This window comes from Gymnoscopelus braueri (genome assembly GCF_963280865.1).
Source record: "Gymnoscopelus braueri genome assembly, chromosome: 4".
Classification (NCBI taxonomy): Eukaryota; Metazoa; Chordata; class Actinopteri; order Myctophiformes; family Myctophidae; genus Gymnoscopelus; species Gymnoscopelus braueri.
The window spans coordinates 53813547-53836086 of record NC_137605.1 but is presented as its reverse complement, the minus strand read 5'-3'; the positions used below and the strand labels follow the sequence as shown (position 1 = coordinate 53836086).

General features: G+C 40.5%; 2 protein-coding genes across 3 annotated transcripts in view; one reads left to right on the top strand and one right to left on the bottom strand.

Moving 5' to 3' along the window:
• cpne4a (copine IVa) overlaps positions 1–8480 on the bottom strand; it is a gene marked incomplete at its 3' end in the record, with an annotated part of 212380 nt that extends 203900 nt beyond the window's left edge. The window contains exon 1 of the mRNA XM_080427247.1: positions 8378–8480. Coding sequence (XP_080283373.1) covers positions 8378–8382 — 5 coding nt within the window. The 5' untranslated portion in view covers positions 8383–8480. The remainder of the gene's footprint in view (positions 1–8377) is intronic.
• Positions 8481–13688: 5208 nt separating this feature from the next.
• Positions 13689–22540, top strand: part of cmtm6 (CKLF-like MARVEL transmembrane domain containing 6) — a 28382-nt gene continuing 19530 nt past the window's right edge. For both annotated transcript variants that reach the window (XR_013933046.1, XM_080426638.1), the window contains exons 1-2: positions 13689–13831; positions 16139–16281. Coding sequence is in view for 1 of the 2 variants with exons in the window: in XM_080426638.1 (XP_080282764.1) it covers positions 16156–16281 (126 nt within the window). In the remaining variant the exon portion in view is untranslated. The remainder of the gene's footprint in view (positions 13832–16138; positions 16282–22540) is intronic.

Here is a 22540-nt window from a genome sequence, read left to right as displayed (position 1 = left end):
TGACACATCTCAGGGGGGACAGCTAATCTGGGTTGACCTGTCCTCGCCTCTCCAGCAGTAGCCTGGGACCAGACGAATCTGCGAGTGCAAAAAGAAAATTGCCACTCTGCGATTTGGGTCTGGCACCGCTCCATAGAGAATCCATTTTCCTGCTCCAGAAGACGTGGGTGGGACAATCAGGGCCCAGTATTCGAATATGGGAGGACTGTGATTGGTAGTTGGTTGTAGGTCTAACCAATTGCGTCGAGGGCCATTGTTTCGATCCCGCCCCTAAGGTAAAAAAAACGTCCTCTATGGAAGCACCAGACTCATATCCACGCAGTATATATAGTCTGGCTACGCGAGGGTACTCCAGCAGCACTTGACTGCACGCACACGCACACACACACACACACACAAGCACACACACACACACATACACACATGATAATAGTCACCGCACGTACTCCTACAGGCTGGGGCGGCACCTGTCAGCAGGGTGTGTTGGGCGGAAACGACAGCAGTGACAACACTGCTGTGTGTGTGGGGAGGAATCACTTGGCATAACAACTACATTGGTGAGAAGAATGGGTAAAAAGCAACAAAAGAAAAAAAAGAGTTACGTGACAGAATGGTTGTTACTAGGGCCGTGCGATATGGCTTCCAATCAATATCAACGATTATAACAAACTATTGCCTCGATTTGGGATTAATGAACGATTATCTTCACCACTTGGACCCCAGCAATCCATACTCTGGGGGGCAACATTAGCCAAAAATAGCAGATCTACAAGCTCACAATAAAGCGACGCATTGTGAGCTTGTAGATCGGCTGTTTTTGGCAAACAAAGTGGTAAAGGGAGTTAAAGGGGGTTTAAGTGGTTAAAAAGAAATCTGATTCTTCTGCGTTCTGCAGATCTGCAGACGCATAGTGAGCTTGTAGATCGGCTATTTTCGTTATATTTTTGTACACCACTATTGTACAATGAAGTATGACACAGGGTTAAGTGGTTAACCCAATTATGAAAAGATATATTAGAATATTTTTGTGTCGATTCATTGATATATATATATAAATAAATAAATAAAAAATCATTTTGATGGTGTTTTAAACTGAATTTAAAACATTTTATAAAAACTGCTTCTCGATTGATGGAATTAAACCTACATGAGCTAGATTAAGTCGGTTATTGGTTCTAAATATGGGTTTAGATATATTTTCAGTTAATTGCCCAGCCCTAGTTGTTACATTAGGAAACAAATGAATCATTTACTGTACGTTGAATACATATTTTGTATTTGTCCTGCCTTCTTTGGTCCTTTTGTCTGAGTAATGACACTGAGAAGTATTGTTTCTATGTGTTTCTATAGTATACTGTACAGTGTGTTGCTATATCAGGTGGTGCGCTGGTGCTCAAACTTTTTCATGTCAAGGACCCCCAAAATTATAAGTATTGGGCCGTGGACCCAACTTTTCATGATTTTTTCAAAAATAGCCAATGTATAAAATAATGGTTCAAGTGGTTCAAATCTAAAATGACAGATGCTTTTCCCGGTCTTTAATAACGCGTACCCATGACCTATGACACTGAAAACTGCTGTCGATCACAGCAGGGGTGATAAGAACAACAAGTCTTCAACCAAACTGACTGAGTCTCGCTACAGCAGTGGTCCTCAGACATTTTCATGTCAAGGACCCAGCAAAGTGATGCAGATATTGTGTCAGGGATGGGGTTATTTACTTTCTAATATCCAATAAAATAGGGCTTACACGTTTTAAACTGCTCTTTTCATCCTATATAGAGAGATACACATTGTTTGGTATTGTTAGGACTGTTTACTGAAAAGCTGGGAGGGAGACAGTGTTGAGAGAGACAGAGAGTAGGAAAGCTTGAGAGACAGAGGAGACATAGACAGTAGGACAGTTCAGAGACAGACAGTGTCGGGGACACAGACAATAGGAAAGCTGGGAGGGAGACAAGTGTAGGAGAGACAGACAGTAAAGCTGAGAGGGAGACTAAAATGTAGTTGATATTTGGGCTTGTTTCAAATGTTTTGATTGCTGTTTAAACCAGTGGTTCTCCAAACATGTTCATGTATTTTTCCACAGACCCCCATCTGAAATTATAATTTGTGGCAGGGAGCCCCTAACAAATATGTGTCAAAAATATTCCACATTTTGAAAAGCAAATAAAAATATTTTGCAAAAAAAAAAGAAAAATCCACATTTTGGACTTTCTTCCCCTTCTCCCCCAAGATTTGTTTGTAAATAGCAGATCTACAAGCTCACAATGGGGTTGCGAAGCGTTGTGAGCTTGTAGATCAGCAATTTTCAAATATATAATATCCCATGTCTAGGTAAAGTGCTCTTGGCATAGTTATTTTTCTTTTGGGCTTGTTTTTTCCATAGACCTGGCTGCTTATTTCTCTCACAATATCTGGCAACACTGGCTGTCCTCCGCACACGTTCAACTAGTTACATATATGTCCATGGATTCGTTAGTGATGTCATATCCCTGCAAAATCCCTTAGTATCTTTATGCAGTTTCACTTCCGTGTCGCATAGTATTGACATCACTGTCACATCCTTGGTATTATGATCCTAGCCTTTCGTGACGGTGTTTGTTTACCAGCGCTGCCACTCCACGCTGTATTTTTTTTTTCAAGCTTGCGCTTATGAAACCACTACACAGGATTATTATTTCATGTCAACATTCAAGTACAACTATCAGAAGATAACTCAGGTAAAGTAATGCCTCACTCTGCAAGGGGGGTTGCCCGCTGGCCATAGCCTAATGGGAGTGGCCGAGTGGGGAAAGAAGGTTGAACAAAGTGTTACGGGCACACCATTGGGTCTGTCTGTGGAGCTGGTCTGACTGAGACGCGCCGAGACATGTAGTGCGGAAAGGAATGAGACAAATCTCTCATGACGTAAATAACGTCACGACGTTTGCGAAGATTACTAGATATCTAAAAACACAGATTATTCACAAAAAAAAAACCCAGGATCTTGTTTCTTGACTCCTAAACTTCATTAAAAGACGTCCAGGGGTGAAATTGCCCTTTAACCCCTTCAATCCGGGGAACGCATCTGTGTAACCACGTTACATTATTTTGTACTTTGGCTATTCAAAAAAAGCAGATCTACAAGCTCATAGATCTGCTATTTTTGAAAAGTCTTTGAATCAAATCAAATCTTTGAATATATATATATTTTTCCAAGCAAATTTTTTTTACTCAAATATTTAATTCTGGGGGGTCCCTGGAACAACATATTTTGAGATGGGGGGGTCGGCGGCCAAATGATATAATGTTGGGGAGTCCTTGCCATGAAAAAGTTTGAGCACCACTGATATAGAAACATACAGAAACTGTTAGGATTTAGAAGACATTTGTAGAATGGGCCTCGGGTCTTAATGGGTTAACCTAGGCCGATTGTCAGACGGAAGCTGCGTGAAGCCTCAGTCTGACATTGGCTACAGTGTAGGCGATTACAAGGGGGAGGGGATTAGAATGTCCCTGAACCAATCCTAAGGGATCCCCACCCCCACTTCCGACTCTCATTGGACAATACATTTTGTACCGAATAAATCCTATACATTTACAACACCAGACCAAGAGTAACCTCGGTCCCAGTCTCACTCATCTGCGAAAAGAAGAGCCTGGTCACGACCTAAAGCAGCGAGTGTCTAGGAAGTCCTGAGTGGACAGGATTTCCGTTTCCCCCGGAAACGATATTTTTGACCAATCACAACACTCGTTTCATTCACGGAGAATGTTAACAGATTTGTAAAGCATCAACGTCATTTCCTTGGGCGGTACTTCCGCCAAATTCAACCACTTCCGGTTGTCAACTTCCTAGACAACCAACATCCCAGGTCTTGCCCAGGGTGGACCAAGAGGCAGAGAGTGGCGGGGTCTATGGTCTGGAACCAGGCTAGGGTTAACCCTGAGTACTCTGTCTGGTATAGGATGTGTAGTGAGTCCACATAATCGTCACTGTTGAGTGGAAACCTTGTATGTCCAAAACGGTGACTTCTCAGGAAATGGGGGGAAAATAAATCTTTGCCCCGATTTATGCAATATAGTTATTATGTGGTCACAAGCTCTTGTTAATCATTCAACGTTTATAAAAGCCACAGACACACTTATACAAATCGAGCAGATCTACTGTACAAGCTCACTACTTCTGTGTGACACTGTAGTGTATGACTAGGTAGGGCTTTAAGTGTGAAAAAAAATATGAAAAGTTGAAATATGGAGATACGAGGTTACTACCTGACAGCAACGATATTTCTCCTCTCTCCTCTCTCTACACTCCCTCCTCCTCTCCTCTCCTCATCCTCTCCCTCTCCTCTCCTCTCCTCCTCCTCGTCCTCCTCCTCCTCTTCTCCTCTCCTCTCCTCACCTCTTCCTCTCCCTCCTCCCTCTCCCTCCCCTCCCCACCTCCCTCCCCCCTCCCTCTCTACTCTCTTCCTCTCCTCTCCTCTCTCCCCTCCCCTCCTCTCCTCTCCTCTCCTCTCCTCTCACCCTCCCTCTCCTCTCCCTCTCCTCTCCTCTCCTCTCCTTCTCCCCTCCCCTCCCCCTCCTCTCCTCTCCTCTCCTCTCCTCTCCTCTCCTCTCTCATTACAGAGGCATCAATAATGATCTAGTCCAGAGATACCAGGACTGTGTGAGAAATAATCCCCAAGGGTCAAATTTAATACATATACAGTACTATGAGCTACATATACTGTAGAACTACATCATACAGGACGACATACTGTATGCAGCTTGGTTTTCACTTTATACCTTTCACACAGAGCAGTCTGGATGGTGTCTCCCCCTAAGCTGTCCTACTGTCTGTCTCTCCTACACTGTCTGTCTCTCAGCTGTCCTACTGTCTGTCTCCCCTACACTGTCTGTCTCTCAGCTATCTTACTGTCTGTCTCTCCTACACTGTTTGTCTCTCAGCTGTCCTACTGTCTGGTCTCTCCTACACTGTCTGTCTCTCAGCTGTCCTACTGTCTGTCTCTCCTACACTGTTTGTCTCTCAGCTGTCCTACTGTCTGTCTCTCCTACACTGTCTGTCTCTCAGCTTTCCTACTGTCTGTCTCTCCTACACTGTCTCCTTCTCAGCTTCCCTACTGTCTGTCTCTCCTACACTGTCTGTCTCCCAGCTTCCCTACTGTCTGTCTCTCCTACACTGTGTCATGAGGTGGAAGCTATTGGTCTCTGTATGTAACAGGCAGGGGGTGTAGTGGAGGGGGCGACGCGGTGGGAGCGGCGCTTAAAAAAAAATATATATATATATTTTTTTTTTAAATAGGATTTTTATTTTATTGGGCTGTGAAACCGCCCCTATAAGTGAGGTTTGGAAATTTGTACAATTATCCTGCACCGTGATTGGCCAATCACAGTCTATTCAGGACTGTGATTGGCCAGTGTCACATGACACATGTGCATAGCCCTATATAAGAAAACCATAACTTGAGAAAAAACATAAATTTGTTTTTCTCAAGTTATGGTTTTGTCCATCATAAAGAGTGTTTCAATAAATGTATTTATCTTTTGTACATGATTGGTTGACTCCATTCAGTATTGTGATTAGCTAGCAAGACACCGCCCACTTCACACAGGGTGTGATTTTTTTTTAAATTGTAATGATTTTTTTTTTAATCATTTGCATTAAGCATGATGAGCCATGTGTTTTCCACAAAACAATTAAATATCATTGAATATAATTGCACCCTTGTCATTACTACGTTATTATAGCTTTCAGTAGGCCACCACAGGCACAGACAGTGCGTTTTAGCGCAGCGCGGCCTGGCGCAGAGCGGCCGCGAGTGGTTGCGTGAGGGGGGTGGGGCCGGGGGGGGGTGGTTACTGGGGGCCTTTCGTGGGAGGGGGGGGGATGGGGTCGATCAGGACGCTTAACCCTAAAACCGAAATAAACCCTCCAATCCGCTCAAGATCTGCAAAAAAAATCGCGCGCAGGCGTGTCCAAGAGGTGCGCTCCCCCACTTCCAAAATTAGCACTACGACACTGGTAACAGGTAATTCATTATTTGTCTGAATTTAAAATGAATGCCCTGTGGAGACTATAGTAAATCTAGAAACTTCACTGATATGGACAAAAACCCTGTCTGTCTCTCCCACATCGTCTCATTTTCAGCTCTCTTACTGACTGTCTCTCCATCGCTCAGCTTTCCTTCTGTCTTTGTTATAATCTCCAATCACAGTTTTCTTATACTGACTGTAAATGCATTGGTATTTATATTACAGTATTGCATTTACACATTGTTTGTTTGTTTTTTTGTTGTTATTATTGTACAGCTTTTTTTTTATTCCCGTCCTGTTCATGCTGTGTAAAGTAATCTATTGTGACAGAGATTAAGGGTCAAAATTAATTATTTGCTGAAAACCAGTCAAATGTGGCAACGATCAATCAGTCCTCAAAGAGGAAATGCTTCATCAAGGAATCTGTGTGAATACAAATCCATCCATCTTCATTTGATCCGGTTCTGAAAACTGTGTTCAAAAGTCTGTCTTTTCTTCTTGTTCTTTTCAAAGTGTTTTCTCCTGTCAGATTTCCTTCCGTTCATTAACCAGATTTGTTATTTTTTTTCCCCCCTGCTATTTTTTGTGTCTATTTTAATTGAATAGTTATCCCGTACAGACACGGATCTCTCCACGGTGCCTTTAGATGTTGAACTAGGCTACACGCCCCCCTAAAGAGGCTCCACCGCACCGGGAGGTCCCACTCCTCATCTCACTCACAACTCTGACTGCAGTGCATGCTGATCAGTGGTGGAAAAAGTACTCAAATGCTTTACTTAAGTAAAAGTATCAATACTGCAATGTATAGTACTCTGTTTAAGTAAAAGTCTGGAATTAAACATTTTCTTGAGTAAAAGTACAAAAGTATTGGTATCAAAATGTACTTAAAGTACCAAAAGTAAAGGTACTAAAATGTTTGAAAATAGCAAATCTGCAAGCTCACAACGCGTCGCGATGCGACGCGTTGTGAGCTTGTAGATCTGCTATTTTCAAATATCCTAGGTATAAAATAGGGCTAAAGTGGTTAATGTATGTTCTATAATGTAATCATTTATATCTGCAAAGTAACTAGTAACTAAAGTTTTCAAATAATTGTAGTGGAGTAAAAGTACAATATTTGCCTCTGAGATGTAGTGCAGTAGAAGTAAAAGTACTGACGATTGGATATACTCCAGTAAAGTAAAAAAAAAAAAACGCAAAATTGTACTTAAGTACAGTACTTGAGTACATGTACTTAGTTACTTTACACCACTGATGCTGATAAATACAGTTCCAAAACTGATTGCTTGTTTCTAATGTGTCTTTGATGAGATGGGAACAACAACAACAAAAACAACAACTGAATGGGGCTTTTCTGCAGGAAGCCTGGCAGAAACAATGATTAATCATAATGAATGAAATATGATAATAAACAGTGATGATGGCCACCAGATCACGACATCCCCCTCCCTCCTCTCCATCTCCTCTCTCTCTCTCTCTCTCTCTCTCTCTCTCTCTCTCTCTCTCTGTCTCTCTGTCACGCTCACACCTGTGCAGATGTTTCTCTACAAGGTGTGTGAAGCTATTTGCAACAAGCCAATTTCTCAGGCAAACATCTATAGCTACAGTATACAGTAGAATGTATCATTAAAGTCACTACTCACCTTAATTTAGATGCATGAAAATGTACGGAAAATGTATTCCAAGACTGATGAGGGCAAAAGAAAAAACTTTTCTAATTCAGTGTCCGCATTATAGATAGATAGACAGATAGACAGATAGACAGATAGGACAGATAGATAGATAGATAGATAGATAGATAGATAGATAGATAGATAGATAGATAGATGATGTAACTAACTACTAGCTACTTTGATTCTCTCTCTCTATCCAGCCTCTCCTCTCTTTTACCCTGTAAGACTGTATCCTCATCCTATAAACCCCCTCTCTCTCCTCTCTCTCTCTCTCTCTCTCTCTCTCTCTCCCTCTCTCTCTCTCCTCTCTCCTCTCTCTCTCTCTCTCCTCTCTCTCTCTCACTCTCTCTCTCTCTCATCTCTCTCTCTCTCTCTCTCTCTTCTCTCTCTCTCTCTCTCTCTCTCTCTCTGACCCATTCCACTCCTCCTCGCATCACTACTTTCTCTGGGGAACACCCCCTCCTCAATTTTACACCCAAAGTTGTGACCTATCGAATCCTGTGACTCTGTTTGTTTGCGTTTAGGTTTAGATAAATCACATAATATTGAATTGAAATAAAGGGCTGAAATTGCATTTAAATGTGGGTGTGTATTTTCATTAAAAAGAACCATTGCCTTATTTGATGTGATGCAGACAGTCCTGCCAAGAATAAATAACAACAACAATATAGTTAACTTCCACTTACATCATATGCGATTTTCTTCAAGCTGTTGACTGGATGTCAGGTGAAAAGGTGTTTCCTCGTAGATTCATGTATTTCAGTGGTTCTCAACCTAGGGTCTGGACCCTAGAGGGCTCCCCTAGTGATTTTGGGGGGTCCCAGATGACAGTGAAAGTAGAAGTGACAATTTAAGGACTTTTAAGAGCTCAGGCTCAAACAAAAAGAAAAAAAGAAAAGAAAAAGACAAACTTTACACTATAAGAACTGGTCAAACATTGGCCAAATTGTCAAATAATATAAGAAAGAGGCAACAATTTTGAAAATAGAAGCTCTACAAGCTCACAACACCTATCTATGGAACCGAGAAAGTTTATGTAATGCCTCAACTCCAACATTCCAAGCGCTTGTCAGGGAGAAGAACCGCTGCACTGTGATGTTGACTGCATGTCAGACGAAAAGGTGTTTCCTCGTAGATTCATGTATTTCGCGCGAGAGACACACATGTAAGAAACACGACAGCGCCTTCTGGAGTCACACATTTTGATGGGTCACCAACTTAAATGTACAACCATACTCCTCTTCTTACGCGACAGCGCCATCTATCGGCCCTCGTGTCAATAGCAGACATTCTACCTTTTTTACTTGTTGAAAACCATCATGGATGTCAAGTGGTGGAAAAAAGTATTCACATTTTTTACTTAAGTAAAAGTATCAATACTGCAATGTAGAAATACTATTTACAAGTAAAAGTCCGAAATTCAAAATGTACTTGTAAAAGTACAAAAGTACTGATAGGCTACTCATTGTGCTGAATGTCACATTTCACACGTTTTCAAATGTATACAAATATTTTGAAAATAGCCGATCTACAAGCTCACAAATGCATGGCATTGCGATGCATTGTGAGCTTGTAGATCGGCTATTTTTCAAATGGCTGAAATGCATATAGGGCTGAAGTGGTTAATGTATGTTTTGTATTGATAATCAAAATCTACAAAGTAAAAAATGTACTTAGTTACTTTCAGCCACTGATGGATGGGTTTATATTAATAGCCTAATAATAATAATAATAATGATAATAATAGCATTTATAGGCCTACTTTATATACTACTCCACTACTCAGGCAAATATTGCCCTTTTTACTCCACTGCAATTATTTGACAGCAGTCATTTGCCATTAAATAGTTACTTTCCAGATTTTTTGATCATTTATTTAAAGGAAATCAAAAAAACATTGATAAATTATGATGTATCATTTATAGGGTAAGCTACCCAGCAGCGCATAAACTAATTAAAATTATCACCACCAGCTGCACCATAAAGTGAGGAACACATTAATAATACATTAATTACAATCCAATAATATGACCATTCTGCATGAACTTTTCAGAGGAGTATTTCTCCATTGTGGTAGACCAGGGGTCTTCAACAGGGGGTCCGGGACCCCTAGGGGGTCCTCAGAGTTACTACAGGGAACAGGGGGTCCGCCAAATCTTTGTGTGATATGATTTTTTTTTTTTATACCTTAACCACTTGAACCCTAGCATCCCTTTTCTGAGGAGAACTTTGGCCAAAAATAGCAGATCTACAAGCTCACGAGCTTGTAGATCGGATATTTTTGGCAAAGAGGTGTTTGGTGTAGACTAGAGGGAAAAAAGAGCAGACCAAGTAAACAAAAAAAGTTGAATCTGAAACACAATTTTATACAATATAGAGGGGTCCCTAATTCATCTCTCTCTCAGCTAGGGGGTCCTTGGCCTGAAAACGTTGAAGACCCCTGTGGTAGACTATTGCTAGTAGCCTATAGTAAGTAATTTTCCAACTGTACTGTTGTTGTACTTTTACCTGCGTATTTTCTGCTGATCTGCATTTTGAAGGCAAACGTTGCACTTTGATTGATTGATTGATTGATTGATTGATTGATTGATTGATTGATTGATTGATTGATTGATTGATTGATTGATGGATGGATGGATGTGTAGCCCCTAGAGGGAGGCAGAGAAGGTGATGTCATAATAGACACAGGTATTTAAGGCCTTCTGAACAGGCAGCTAACAGGTCAGTAATCTGTGGGTCCTCAACAATGCCGGTAGCATGTTGAGAGGAGGATGTTTGAGTGTTGACCTGTTAACTTGGTAAGCCTGTTTGTTTGTTTTTTGTATCCTCGCTTTTATTGTTGTATTTTATATGATCTACAATGAATGTTTTTATGTCATCAGGTCTTTGATACTCACTGTTGGTGCTTTGTGGTGCCTGTCCAGTGTTCAGCAATTGTTTGGGGTGTGGCCTAGTCTCTGTGAAATAGGCATTTAACCCTTTAAACTGGAGATATGTGAGTATCAGATTATGTATGTGCAAAGGAGAACAAATGTCTATGTAGGTTTTGTTGTTTATGATTTTGTATGACATTTTGGTTTAACCTATATATCTGATGTCATTGTATAACAGGTGCAGACAGGGGAGCGTGATGTGTGGAAACATTGAGAGGCTTCTGATGTGTGTGTGTGTGTGTGTGTGTGTGTGTGTATATAATAAGAGCTAAGGTAATCTTTTTATTGGTTTGCCCATATCTCATGTGACATTTTGTAGCTGAGTGCATATTGTGTTTATGTATTACATGCTTTGTGCATATTGTGAAATGTCTGCTTTATCATTGATCTGTAGGTCCATGTGGAACAAGCGGCACACTAGAGCCGCTGTTCCTTTTCCCTTTGATTTACTTTACTTTTTGTACCAGTCTTCTTCCCTTTTTTATATTTGCTCAAACACTTTTAACCATTTATATATATGCACATAAATGAAAGTACCATTTTGTAAGCTTTTCTATAATAAAATAATTGCTATTTTATACCCTACACTTTGGTCTGCCTTACATTTATGTAGCGGGGTAACGGATGGATGGATGGATGGATGTACTTTATTTAGTAAGACATGAGAAACAGTACATGGAAGTACAATTCACAATACAAGGTCTACTAAACTGGATAACTCATAAAGCACTAAGCTTGTTTAAAATGAGTTCCCACGCACACAAATCATGATGACATATAAGAGACAACAAGCTTATTATGAGACTATGAGGGGGGGGGGGGGGGGCGTTGGGGGGCGTTACAGACGTAGCCTACATCGATACAGTAGGATTTGGAGATGTATTTAGATCGTGATACTTTTACACTTTCATTCAGACTAATTTTGAAAACTTAGTAGGCCTACTTTTTACTCGAGTAAAAGATCAGAGCTACTTTCTTTCTTCCACCCTGACCCCTGCATGTAGGGGTGTAGCCATGGCTCACAATATTGCGGCATGGTCATGCTGGACCTCCAGAAGGCCTTTGACACCGTCAATCACCCAATTATGATCAATAAGCTCAAAGCAATAGGTTTTGATGATACGTCAGTGAACTGGATGAGATCCTACCAGGGAGGGAGCAAGTGGTGGAAGTAAACGGCACCCAGTCCCCCCCCCCCCCTCCCTGTGACTTGTGGTGTCCCACAAGGAAGTATACTAGGACCTTTACTGTTCCTGATATATGTGAATGACATGTCATCGGCCTGCGACTGCAAACTGTTCCTGTTCGCAGATGACTCGGCCCTGCTAGTCTCGGACAGGGACAGGCTGCAGGTTGAGAACTCTCAGCTCCGAACTCAACAAGATCTGCATCTGGCTCTCTGACAACAAACTTTCATTACACCTGGGTAAAACTGAATCCATCCTCTTTGGGTCCAGTCCTAACCTTAGCAAGGCAGAGAGTTTCACGATCAAAGTGGGTGATGATGTCATCAAAAGAAAGGATGAAATTACCTACCTGGGCTCCATCTTGGAGGCAAACCTCTCTGGTAACAAAAACGCCAAAAAAGTGATCAAAAATGTCAACCAAACAACACGCTATTTGTGGAGGATTGATCGCCTAGTCAGTAAGAATACTCTGAAGATTCTTGCAGGGGCCCTCATTCAAGGTCATTATGATTATGCATGCACTTCATGGTATCACAACACCTCCAATGCCTTAAAAACAAGGCTCCAAACATCCCAAAACAAACTTGTAAGGCTACTTCTTGGCCTCAATCACAGAACCCATCTAACCCCTGCTCATTTTGCTAGGATTGGATGGCTTAGGGTTGAGGACAGAGTACAGCAACTTGCTATGGGCCTGGTCTTCAAGATACACCACAACATTGGGATCCCCCTGTATTTGTCAAAATACTTCCAAAATGTTAATGCAGTCCATGATCATAACACCAGAGGCAGCTCCACAAATCATGTTCAACCCAGATTTGGCTCAACTAAGGGAATGAACTCGTTCTCATGCTATTCATCAAAAATGTGGAATGCCCTACCAAAAGGAGTAAAGGAGTGTAAAACCCTACTCACTTTCAAAACTGCCCTAAAGATACACCTTCAGGAGGCTGCAATTCGAAAATGGCCCCTGTCTAAGTCTTAACCTACCCCCCCTACCCCCCCCCCCCTCCTTCAGTTTCCTCTTTTGTATATATATATTATTTTTTTTCTCTCGTCATACCAGTAACCTGAAAGCTGATTGTATGACATTCTGTATAGTAGTGTGCATATCTGTCTGCCTCTTATATGACATCATGATTTGTGTGCATGGGGTTCTCATCTTAAACAAGCTTAGTGCTTAATGAGAGTTTCCAGTTTAGTAGACCTTGTATTGTGAATTTGTACTTCCATGTACTGTTATGTACTGTCATGTACTATTCTCATGTCTTTCTAAATAAACTACATCAATCAATCAATCACACGACGGTCGTCTGTCACGACCGTCATGGATGAACTTCAACCTGGTGTTTGCACTTTCTCCCCTTTTGGTCCGTAGGCCTACATCTACATAAACGTTCAGATTTAAAATATAAAGTGCTTAACTCATGGCCACTGATTTTACCATTATTTACGGGCCCACAGAAGTTCCCGTATCTTCCTCATTGTTCAATAAAAAGCATTTTAATCCGATCGATAACCATTTTCTCATAGAATGTATCAGAGTGCAATACACCTCGCAACCGATAGGGTCGCATAGTTAAAAGCAAATGGCAAAAATACGGAGAAAATGGCCATTGATCGGATTAAAATGCTTTTTACTGAACAATACAGAAGATACCAGTACTTCTGAAAGCCCGTACATAATTATAACATCCTTGGCCATGGGGTCGGCACTTTATATTTGAAATGTGAACGTTTATGTAGATGTACGGGTTGTAAATGGAGAAAGTGCAAACGCCAGGCTGAAGTTCATCCATGACTGTCATGACAGTCATGTATCAGGGCTATAGGGGTGGAGACTGATGAGAAACTCACAACCAGGAGACACACGGAAGTTCAAACGATCCCCACACACACACACACACACGCACAACAGCAGCACAACTGGAGACAAAGTAACGATCAATCCGATCTGTTTGAAGATAAATACAAAACAAACAGGCTATTGATCGCATAGGAAAGGATACAACACAGAAAGGTGAGTACTTCTGAAGCTCGTGTGCAATAATCTGCGTCTTGATCGCTTTAATACGAGTTTGTTTTGAGACGTTTTGCAAAAACGAAACTGTTTTTCCGTTTGTTTGTTTACTTGTTTGTTTATGTGTTTGTTTGTGTATAGCAGGATCGTATAACTGAATCGATCGTGATTATTACCCTTTCTATTTCACCGATCCTCTTTTGAGATGGAAAATCTATATTACTTCAGTTTCTAACCTGTACCGCTACTACGACGTAAGGCGGTGTTCGATAGTGTTGCCATGTCGTGTGAGAGAAATAAGCAACCAGGTTTATGAAAACAAGCCCAAAAGAAGCGACTAGGCTACTACGGCTATTTGAAAATAGCCGATCTAAGCTCGCGACGCGTGGTGAGCTTGTAGATCTGCTATTTTCAAAAAAATATCTGGGGGGGAGAAGTCATTTTTGAAACATTTTAAACAACACAAATCTTGTATGGGGCGGGGGTCCCTGACACCAAATGTTTTCAGATGGGGGTCCATGGACAATACATTAATATGGCGGTCCTTGCCATGAAAATGTTTTAAACAACATTTAGGAAATAAGACCAAATAAGCAACTACAATTTAGAAACGACGAAAACAAAGTCGCTTATAATAAGCGAACATGGCAACCCCGAAAACTAGCCGATTTGCAAGCTCACAACGCGGTCGACGCATTGTTATGTGTGAGCTTGCAGATCGGCTAGTTTTCGGCCAGCGACGCCGCCGTACGACTGAAGCATATCATTAGGCGTATTTGATGTTAAACTGAGAGACATGTTGACGTTATTATTACAATGTTATTGACGTTAGGGTTGAACATGACGTGTGACGCCTTGCCTGGTCTGGCAGATCACTTTCATTTTCTGTTTCGAGTTGATTATTCAGCAGAGGTGTAAAGTAACTAAGACTTAGTTACTTTACACCTTTTAAGTGCATTTACTTTTAAGTACAATTTTGACTGTTGAGGTAGTTTTACTTTACTGGAGTTTTCCAATTTGTTTGTACTTTTACTTCTACTTCCACTACATCTCAGAGGCAAATGTTATACTTTTACTCCACTATGATTACGTGACAACTTTAGTTATTTTTTAGATTTTGAATGTTATTACAAAACATACATTAACCACTTCAGTGCTAAATAATATACATTCAGGCCATTTGAAAATAGCCGATCTACAAGCTCACACTATTGTGAGCTTGTAGATCTGCATTTTTTTGTATTGTGAGATGGAACATTCTGCATAATAAGTACTTAATACTTTTGGTGCCGTAAGTACATTTTGATACCAATACTTTTGTACTTAAACTCAAGTAAATATTTTGTTCCGGACTTTTACTTGTAGCAGAGTATTTCTTGAGTACTTTTTCCACCACTGTTATTCAGCTGCAACTTTGGCTTAAAGGTAGTGTAAGTGTTTGTTTGTTAAAATACGTGTTGAATTGCTCTATATTCTGATATTTTTTTGCTATGAAACACAAAGAAATGAACAAACAGACACAATGCAATTGAAACTGAAAACCGTAAGCTGATAAACGGGTTCTCTCTCCTGATTGGCTGAAATTGGTAACCCCCACCTGAAAATGTATTTTCTGTTTATTAAAGAGCTCCAGAGATGGGGAGACTCCTCTTACTGAACAAACACTCTAACGATTATTATCACAATAGCTTTAACCTGTTAACTAATAACTACTAGTTTTAACCAAATAAATATGACTTACCTTACCATAACCGCTTGAACCCCAGCATCCGATTTTTAGGGGGGGAAATTGCCAAAATAGTCGATCTACAAGCTCACAACAGGCCGTCTGGCGACGCATTGTGAGCTTGTGGATCGACTATTTTTGGCAAGGAGATTTGGTGTGGATGGGTGAAAAAAGCGGTCCAAGCAAGTACAGAGCCAACTCAGTCCACTTTACTAAGTCTAGATGGTTTAAGTGTTTAAAGCATCATAATGTAACTTTCCTCTTCTACCCCGGTTCTTCTTGAACCCGGTTTCCTGCTCAAGTGCTGACATTTTTACCATTGAGCTAATTAATAGAGCCGGCCTGCTTGCTCAGGGGATAAATTGAATGTTGACCATCAGGTCAAATTCTTTGTCAGATAGATGTTTCTAGGTGAGACATGACCTTTGACATGACCTTTGAAATCTAAATGTCTGAATAGAAGAGCAGGGAGACAAAATACAACCACCCTAATTGTATAACTTATATTCTATTAATTATCGATTATCGTCCCATCCCTACATAGTGCCGCTTTTAAGTATGTTTTTATTCTGGTGGTCCAGTCTCATCCAGGTCCATTATGGCGAGTCCTGCTGGTGATGTGTACAGTCCGACCACAGAACCCAACACCAAGTCCAAGAAGTGCTTCGTTGTTCCTACAGAGATACTGTCCACGCCGCGATGTCTGCTCAAACTGGCTGAAGTGGTATGTAGAGGGATTCTCATTATTTTATTTAAAGGACCCCCAGTTTGATATTCATTAGGTCACAGACCCCCATTTGACACCTTTTCTCGAGTCTGTCTTGGGGCATTGATAGCACACTGGTGTAAGAGCCTCATTAATGCACCATATGATCGCTATAGGTCTGTAAATGAGGTAAAATACTTTGGAAAAGTTTTTAAAATGAATTGTTAAAAATGTGTGGGAACCCTGTCTGTGGAAGCATGTCGTGCAGTGAAAATAGCCAATCTATAAGCTGTCAATGCGTCTGAGTCTGCGACGCATTGACAGCTTGTAGATTGGTAATTTCAGTTATTATTTTTAAGTGTGTGTGTGTGTGTGTGTGTGTGTGCGCGTGTGCGCTGTTTCACAAATCACATATTAGGACTCGGTCATACAAAACATTTTCAGTTGTTCGATTTTATTTTGCATTAATCCATGATGTAGGTTCATACACTTAGGCTCTTAACATACAAGTGGAGTTGTTCTCAGAGCACTTTTTTGCACTCTCTCTTTCTTTTTATTATTATTATTATTATTATTTTTATTACCTATGCTGCTGTATTGTCTGAAGGAAGCCGAACAAAAAAAGTTTTACTCTTATGTACCTGTACACAAGATGTAACATTAAAGTACAACCTTGAACCTTGAACCTCACACTACAGAAACAGTAGATATGCTCCTGCCCTATGGGCCACATGCCTCAGCCAGGCTTACTTTACTTACAGTATGTTCTCTAGTTGTATTTACTTGTACTGTACATGTAATAATGGTTAAGATGCACTATCAGTCATTTAGCTGGGGAACTGCTGGAACTGCCTTAACAGTAATAGTCTACAGTATATTGTACAGCCTATAGTCCAGGGCTGCACAATGTATCATTCCAGCATTGACATCTCATAGTACACATGTGCAATAGTCAAATTGCAAAGGATGCATTGTAGCTGGCTGAGGCTAATTGAGTTAGTCAATCACATGCTACTAAAATAATTGTACTTCTTGGTAGAAAAGGAAATCTAGAAAGGTTCCCATTTGTCATGACTAATGTGGAAGGAAAACAGTCCAGTCCATCTGATACATAACACAATGATGAATGATTTCGTGCTAACTGGCCTTTCACACACATTCTGTGTTCACAGAGGTGTCATGTTGAGTCAACCAGAGTACTGAACAACCCCTTTACACTGCTACATTTGAAAAATAAGAGTGATATACATCATTTTCAAATGATGCACTATTGAAGTTTAGATCTACACAGATATGCAAATGTCTGGTGAAATTATTGAATATTGCCATGTAAAATCTTCCCAATAAATATTGTTCAGTATCAGCCCTAGTAATAGTCTAATAGTGTGGCAGTGGGTTGGAAACCTTGAATATTTTTGTTCCTTTAGTGCAGCGCTACTCAACCGGGCCGTGGGGTTTTTTTTTTTTTAAGCACAGGATAAAAATATACATTTCCGTTCAAATATATGGGTTGCTAAAAAAAAATTCAAAAACAAACATCAATTGTTACAGGTATAATGCATAGTTTTCTATGCATTCCGTTTTTTTGGGGGGGTTTGACCCCCATTTTTTTCCGGCCGCGCGCCCAGGGTAGGTGTCCCTTATTTTCAATCTCTGGGAGTTGGCAACCCTAACCTTGCCATACCTTAGCTTTTGCTGAACTGATGCCACTGGACATACACACAAAATAAACAGGTACAGTGAAAAGAATATGATGTCAAAATGTACATTTTCTTATAACAATAACAATGCGTAGTGTGTGTTACAAAATCGAAAAATCCAAAATAGGACCGTCATTTTTAGCTTGCGGCCCCTTGGACTTTTGGTATTTTGCTGAGTGGCCCCTGAGCCATCTTAAGTTGAGTAGCCCTGCTTTAGTGCAACACTCTTGTATGCCGAAGTAGGGCATTAATAATTCACAAGAAAATATAACGAGTAAAAATACAGAGATATGAGGTTTCCCCCTGACAGCGACGATATAATATAGTTGTACTGTTGTGGGTTCATTTCCTGCCGGGTGGACCTTGTTGTTGAGTTCCTTAAAGGTTAATTCCATGTTGTTAAAGTGACTGATGTTAACTTCTTCTGAGGACAGTCCAGGTCTCCCCCGTTCTCATGGCCGGCAGACAGACGCTTAGCTCCACAGACTATCCTTTGTTGTGTTTTACAGGTCTCATGTCGTTGATGACTAGCGTTCAAGCGTTCATATCAACAAAGATTATGGCCTTGAATACTGTAAAACAATACTGTCTCTTGGGACACCAGTGGACTTACCTTGTTATTTGGTACAGGAGGGGGAAAAGTCATTTGTCTTAGTTTTAGTCTTACATAGTGTTGTTGTTTGCTGTAGGACAGACAGACAGACAGACAGACAGACAGTGTTGTTTGTCTCTGCAGTCTGCAGGCCTGGCAGACAAGTTTTGTTTGTGTCTGTAGGACAGACAAACAGACAGACAGACAGCCAGTGTTGTATGTCTGGCTGTGTGGGCCTTACAGTTAGTGTCCTATGGACATGAATAGAACAGAGGTTTTAACCACGTAAACCCTATAGACTTGTCCCCCCAGGCATTCTCCTTTTTTCCCTCCACGCCAAATCTCTTCACCGAAAATAGCCGATCTACAACACGCCGCGTTATGAGCTTGTAGATCGGCTATTTTCACCCCAGAATATAGTAACGCTAGGGTTCATTCATGTGGATAAAAGCTGTCCCGTTATGGGTTTCTATGTCACTGACTCGGAGACACAGTCCCCTTTTCAAGAGCTAATCAGTGACACGAGTGTCTCGCAGATAAGAATATAGTAGCAGTTCCAATTCAATAAAGTTTAATTGAATAATGTTGCATGCCAGAGGTTCCTGTTTAATGAGAAATAAGGTTTTGTGTAAAAAAAATAAAACAAAATCTTTCGGAGGGATTTCGGCAGATGGCAGTGAAATAAAACCGTTGGCTTTTGTCATTTGTAAATGATGTGCTGTTCAGATTGGAAGAAGCCTATTTTTAAGCGGGATTGTAGAACTGTTTACAAGAAAACAAGCGTAATGAGTTTACAGTCTGCACTCATGCATGGTTTCACTGTTTCTTTGCCTCAGTCTGTCCTCTTTATGAAAGGATTTGTTGCCTGTTTATTATGGAGGAACTGGAGTTTATTATTATTGAAGCAGTTTGTAGCCAGACGCAAAGCAAGAGCAATGTTACATTCAACCACTTATGTACTTAGTTGACCAGGTACAGGGCATGATATCTTGGTCCGCCCCTTTTTTCCCCCAGTGTTGGTTGCCATGTCTGCTTATTATAAGCAACTGTGGGCTTGTTTTTCTGTAAAGTCGCTAAAGTGTAGTTGCTTATTTGAGCTTGCTTCCTACTGTAAATGACCAGTGGATCTTAAACATTTTCATATCAAGGACCCCCAAATTATGTAATTGTCTGCGTATCCTCATCTGAAACATTTTGTGCCAGGGACCCCCGTACCAGATTTGTGTTGTTAAAATGGGTCCGAAAGAATAAGATCGCGGATATAAGCGGACAAAATGATTTTTCTCAGACGGGTGGTTGGCCTCTCCCTTAGAGATAGGGTGAGAAGTTCAGTTATCCGTGAGAGACTCGGAGTAGAACCGCTGCTCCTTGATTTGGAAAGGAGCCAGCTTAGGTGGTTTGGGCATCTAGTACGGATGCCTCCCGAGCGTCTCCCTAGAGTCCCCGTGGCAGACCAAGGACAAGATGGGGGGGATTATATCTCCACACTGGCCTGGGAACGCCTCGGGATCTCCCAGGAGGAAGTTGCTAATGTTGCTCTGGAAAGGGAAGTCTGGACATCTCTGTTGGAACTGTTACCCCAGTGACCCAATTCCGGGTAAGCGGTTGAAGATGGATGAATGGATGAAAATGTTTTAAAAATATTTTAAAATTCTCACTTTTCCCCCAAGAATTTTTTGAAAATAGCAGATCTACAAGCTCAAAATGCGACACCTTGTGAGCTTCAAATAGCCAATGTATATAGGTTTAAAGTGCTCATGTGGCCTATAGTCAGTCACTTCTTCTAGGCTTGTTTTCATAGACCTGGTTGCTTATTTCTCTCGCAAAGTCTGGCAACGCTGCTTTTTTCCCTCTGCACCAAACGTCTTCACAAAAAGTAGCCAACCTTGCTATTGTATATCGGCTCTTTTCACCGAATGTCTGCCCAGGCCAGAATATGGACACTACGTTTCCTTTGAAAAACCTCAGAGAGGGTTTTTTTTGTCTCTCACATAAGGATGTGAAACGTTGGTGTGAAATGCTGTGCAGTATGTGTTACATTTAACAAACAGGATATAATAACAGGGTATAATGCAATGTTTAAAAAGAAAAGATAAGACAGTAAAAACTTTATCAGCATTAAAGAGATTGTACAGAATATGATGGGAGAATAATGAGTGACCGGATACACAGAATATACAGTAAGAACATACAGCAAGGACAGTAGTATAGTTTATGATAGTGGAAGTATTGTACTACTACTGCTTTGGTATATCGTTGCTGTCTGGCAGAAAGACCTGAGAACGATTCTACAAATGTCTGCTAAATCCTTGTTGCCATATCAGTGGTTCTCAAACGTTTTCATGTCAAGGATCCCCAAAATGATATGTATATTTGGGCGCCGACCCCCATCTCCAAATATTTAGTTCCAGGGACCCCCAGAAGCAAAGATTTGAGTTAAAAATGTTCGCTTAAAAATATATATATTCAAAGATTTGCACAGATATTCACGATTTGTAAAAAAAAAAAAGAGGCAGATCTACAAGCTCAACGCGCTATGAGCTTGTGTATCTGCTATTTTTGAATAGCCAACCAATGTGCTATATACATACAGTAGCTAATAGTATCTAAAATGACAGAATGGGTTTGGACATACAAGGTTTCCAGCCGACTTTAACTCTGAGCCACGTAGAACATCCGCACGCTAGTGAACAGATGATGACCAGATGGAATGGAAGGACCTCTAACTGAAAGATATTGTTTAACCACTTAATCCCTGATTTATACTTGAGCGCACGATGCGTCACACAAGCTTGTAGAATTATATATATTTTAGAAAATTTACAAAATTGTTTTTTTTATTCTAATTTATTTAGGGGGGGGTAGAAACATGTTAATACAGTTTGAAACAAACAACAATGGTGAAAATAGCATATCTATAAGCTCGGCCATTCTTGCTATTTTGGATTTAAAAAAAAAAAAATGTTTTACTTAAATCGTTTGCCTATAATTACATGCTCAAACTACGGACCCCACGTTGACTGTGGTTAAAGCTCCAAATGGTGTTTATTCGCACCAAAACATCTACATAATGAATAAAGCCTCATTTACACTCCTGTTAAATAACAGCTAACTAGAAAATAAACTATATGTGGTCGTGCTGTGTGATGGGAGAGGATCTGATATGAATATTGATCAGTCTTCACAGAACAGTACCGTTCTTTAAATAAATGATAACCCCTGTTCCGTTGCTTAGCAGTCAGAATCATGTGTTTATCATGCCCACATCATCACACTGACTTCACAAAACCGCCATGTTTGTTTTTCCTCTCACAGCATGTGATTCAACTGGTCCTTCCTGTCGTTAAAACGTCCAAACAGAACATCAGCCCATATCCACCAACATACATGTTGTTGCACTGCAAAACATGCATGCTGGGCAGGTTAGAGGGTTCAGAGTTAGTTTGCAGTTTGGATTTTTCAGAATTAGTTTGGTGAACTGGTTGGAGGTTTCTGTATTAGTTTTATCCCAGGGCTAGAGAAGAAACCAGAACAATGCTGCTTCATTCATACATCCATCCATTAAAGACTGGGGAACAGATCATTTGAAACATTTGAAATTCAAGTCATGTGAAAACAGTATATATGTTAAAATTTGGCATTCTCATAAATAATATAATATATATACATTTTGGAAATTAGTGTTTGAACAGCTAAATCCGCCCGGCCCAATTCACAAATCATTCAGTAAATTGTGTTTTTTTTATACCAGCAGTAGAAGTTCACCCTGGTAAACTCACCCAAGCTCCGTATAAACAAATACAAGTATATCATCATCATCATCATACATTTAATTTAGCAGTTAACAGTAGAAAGGCTCCCAGAGCATTGCAATTTTAGCTGGATTTGAATGCTACACACTTATAATCTGCATTTATAGGCCAATATTTGAATGCTAGACACTTATAATGTGCATTTATAGGCCAATATTGTACCAAGTATACAG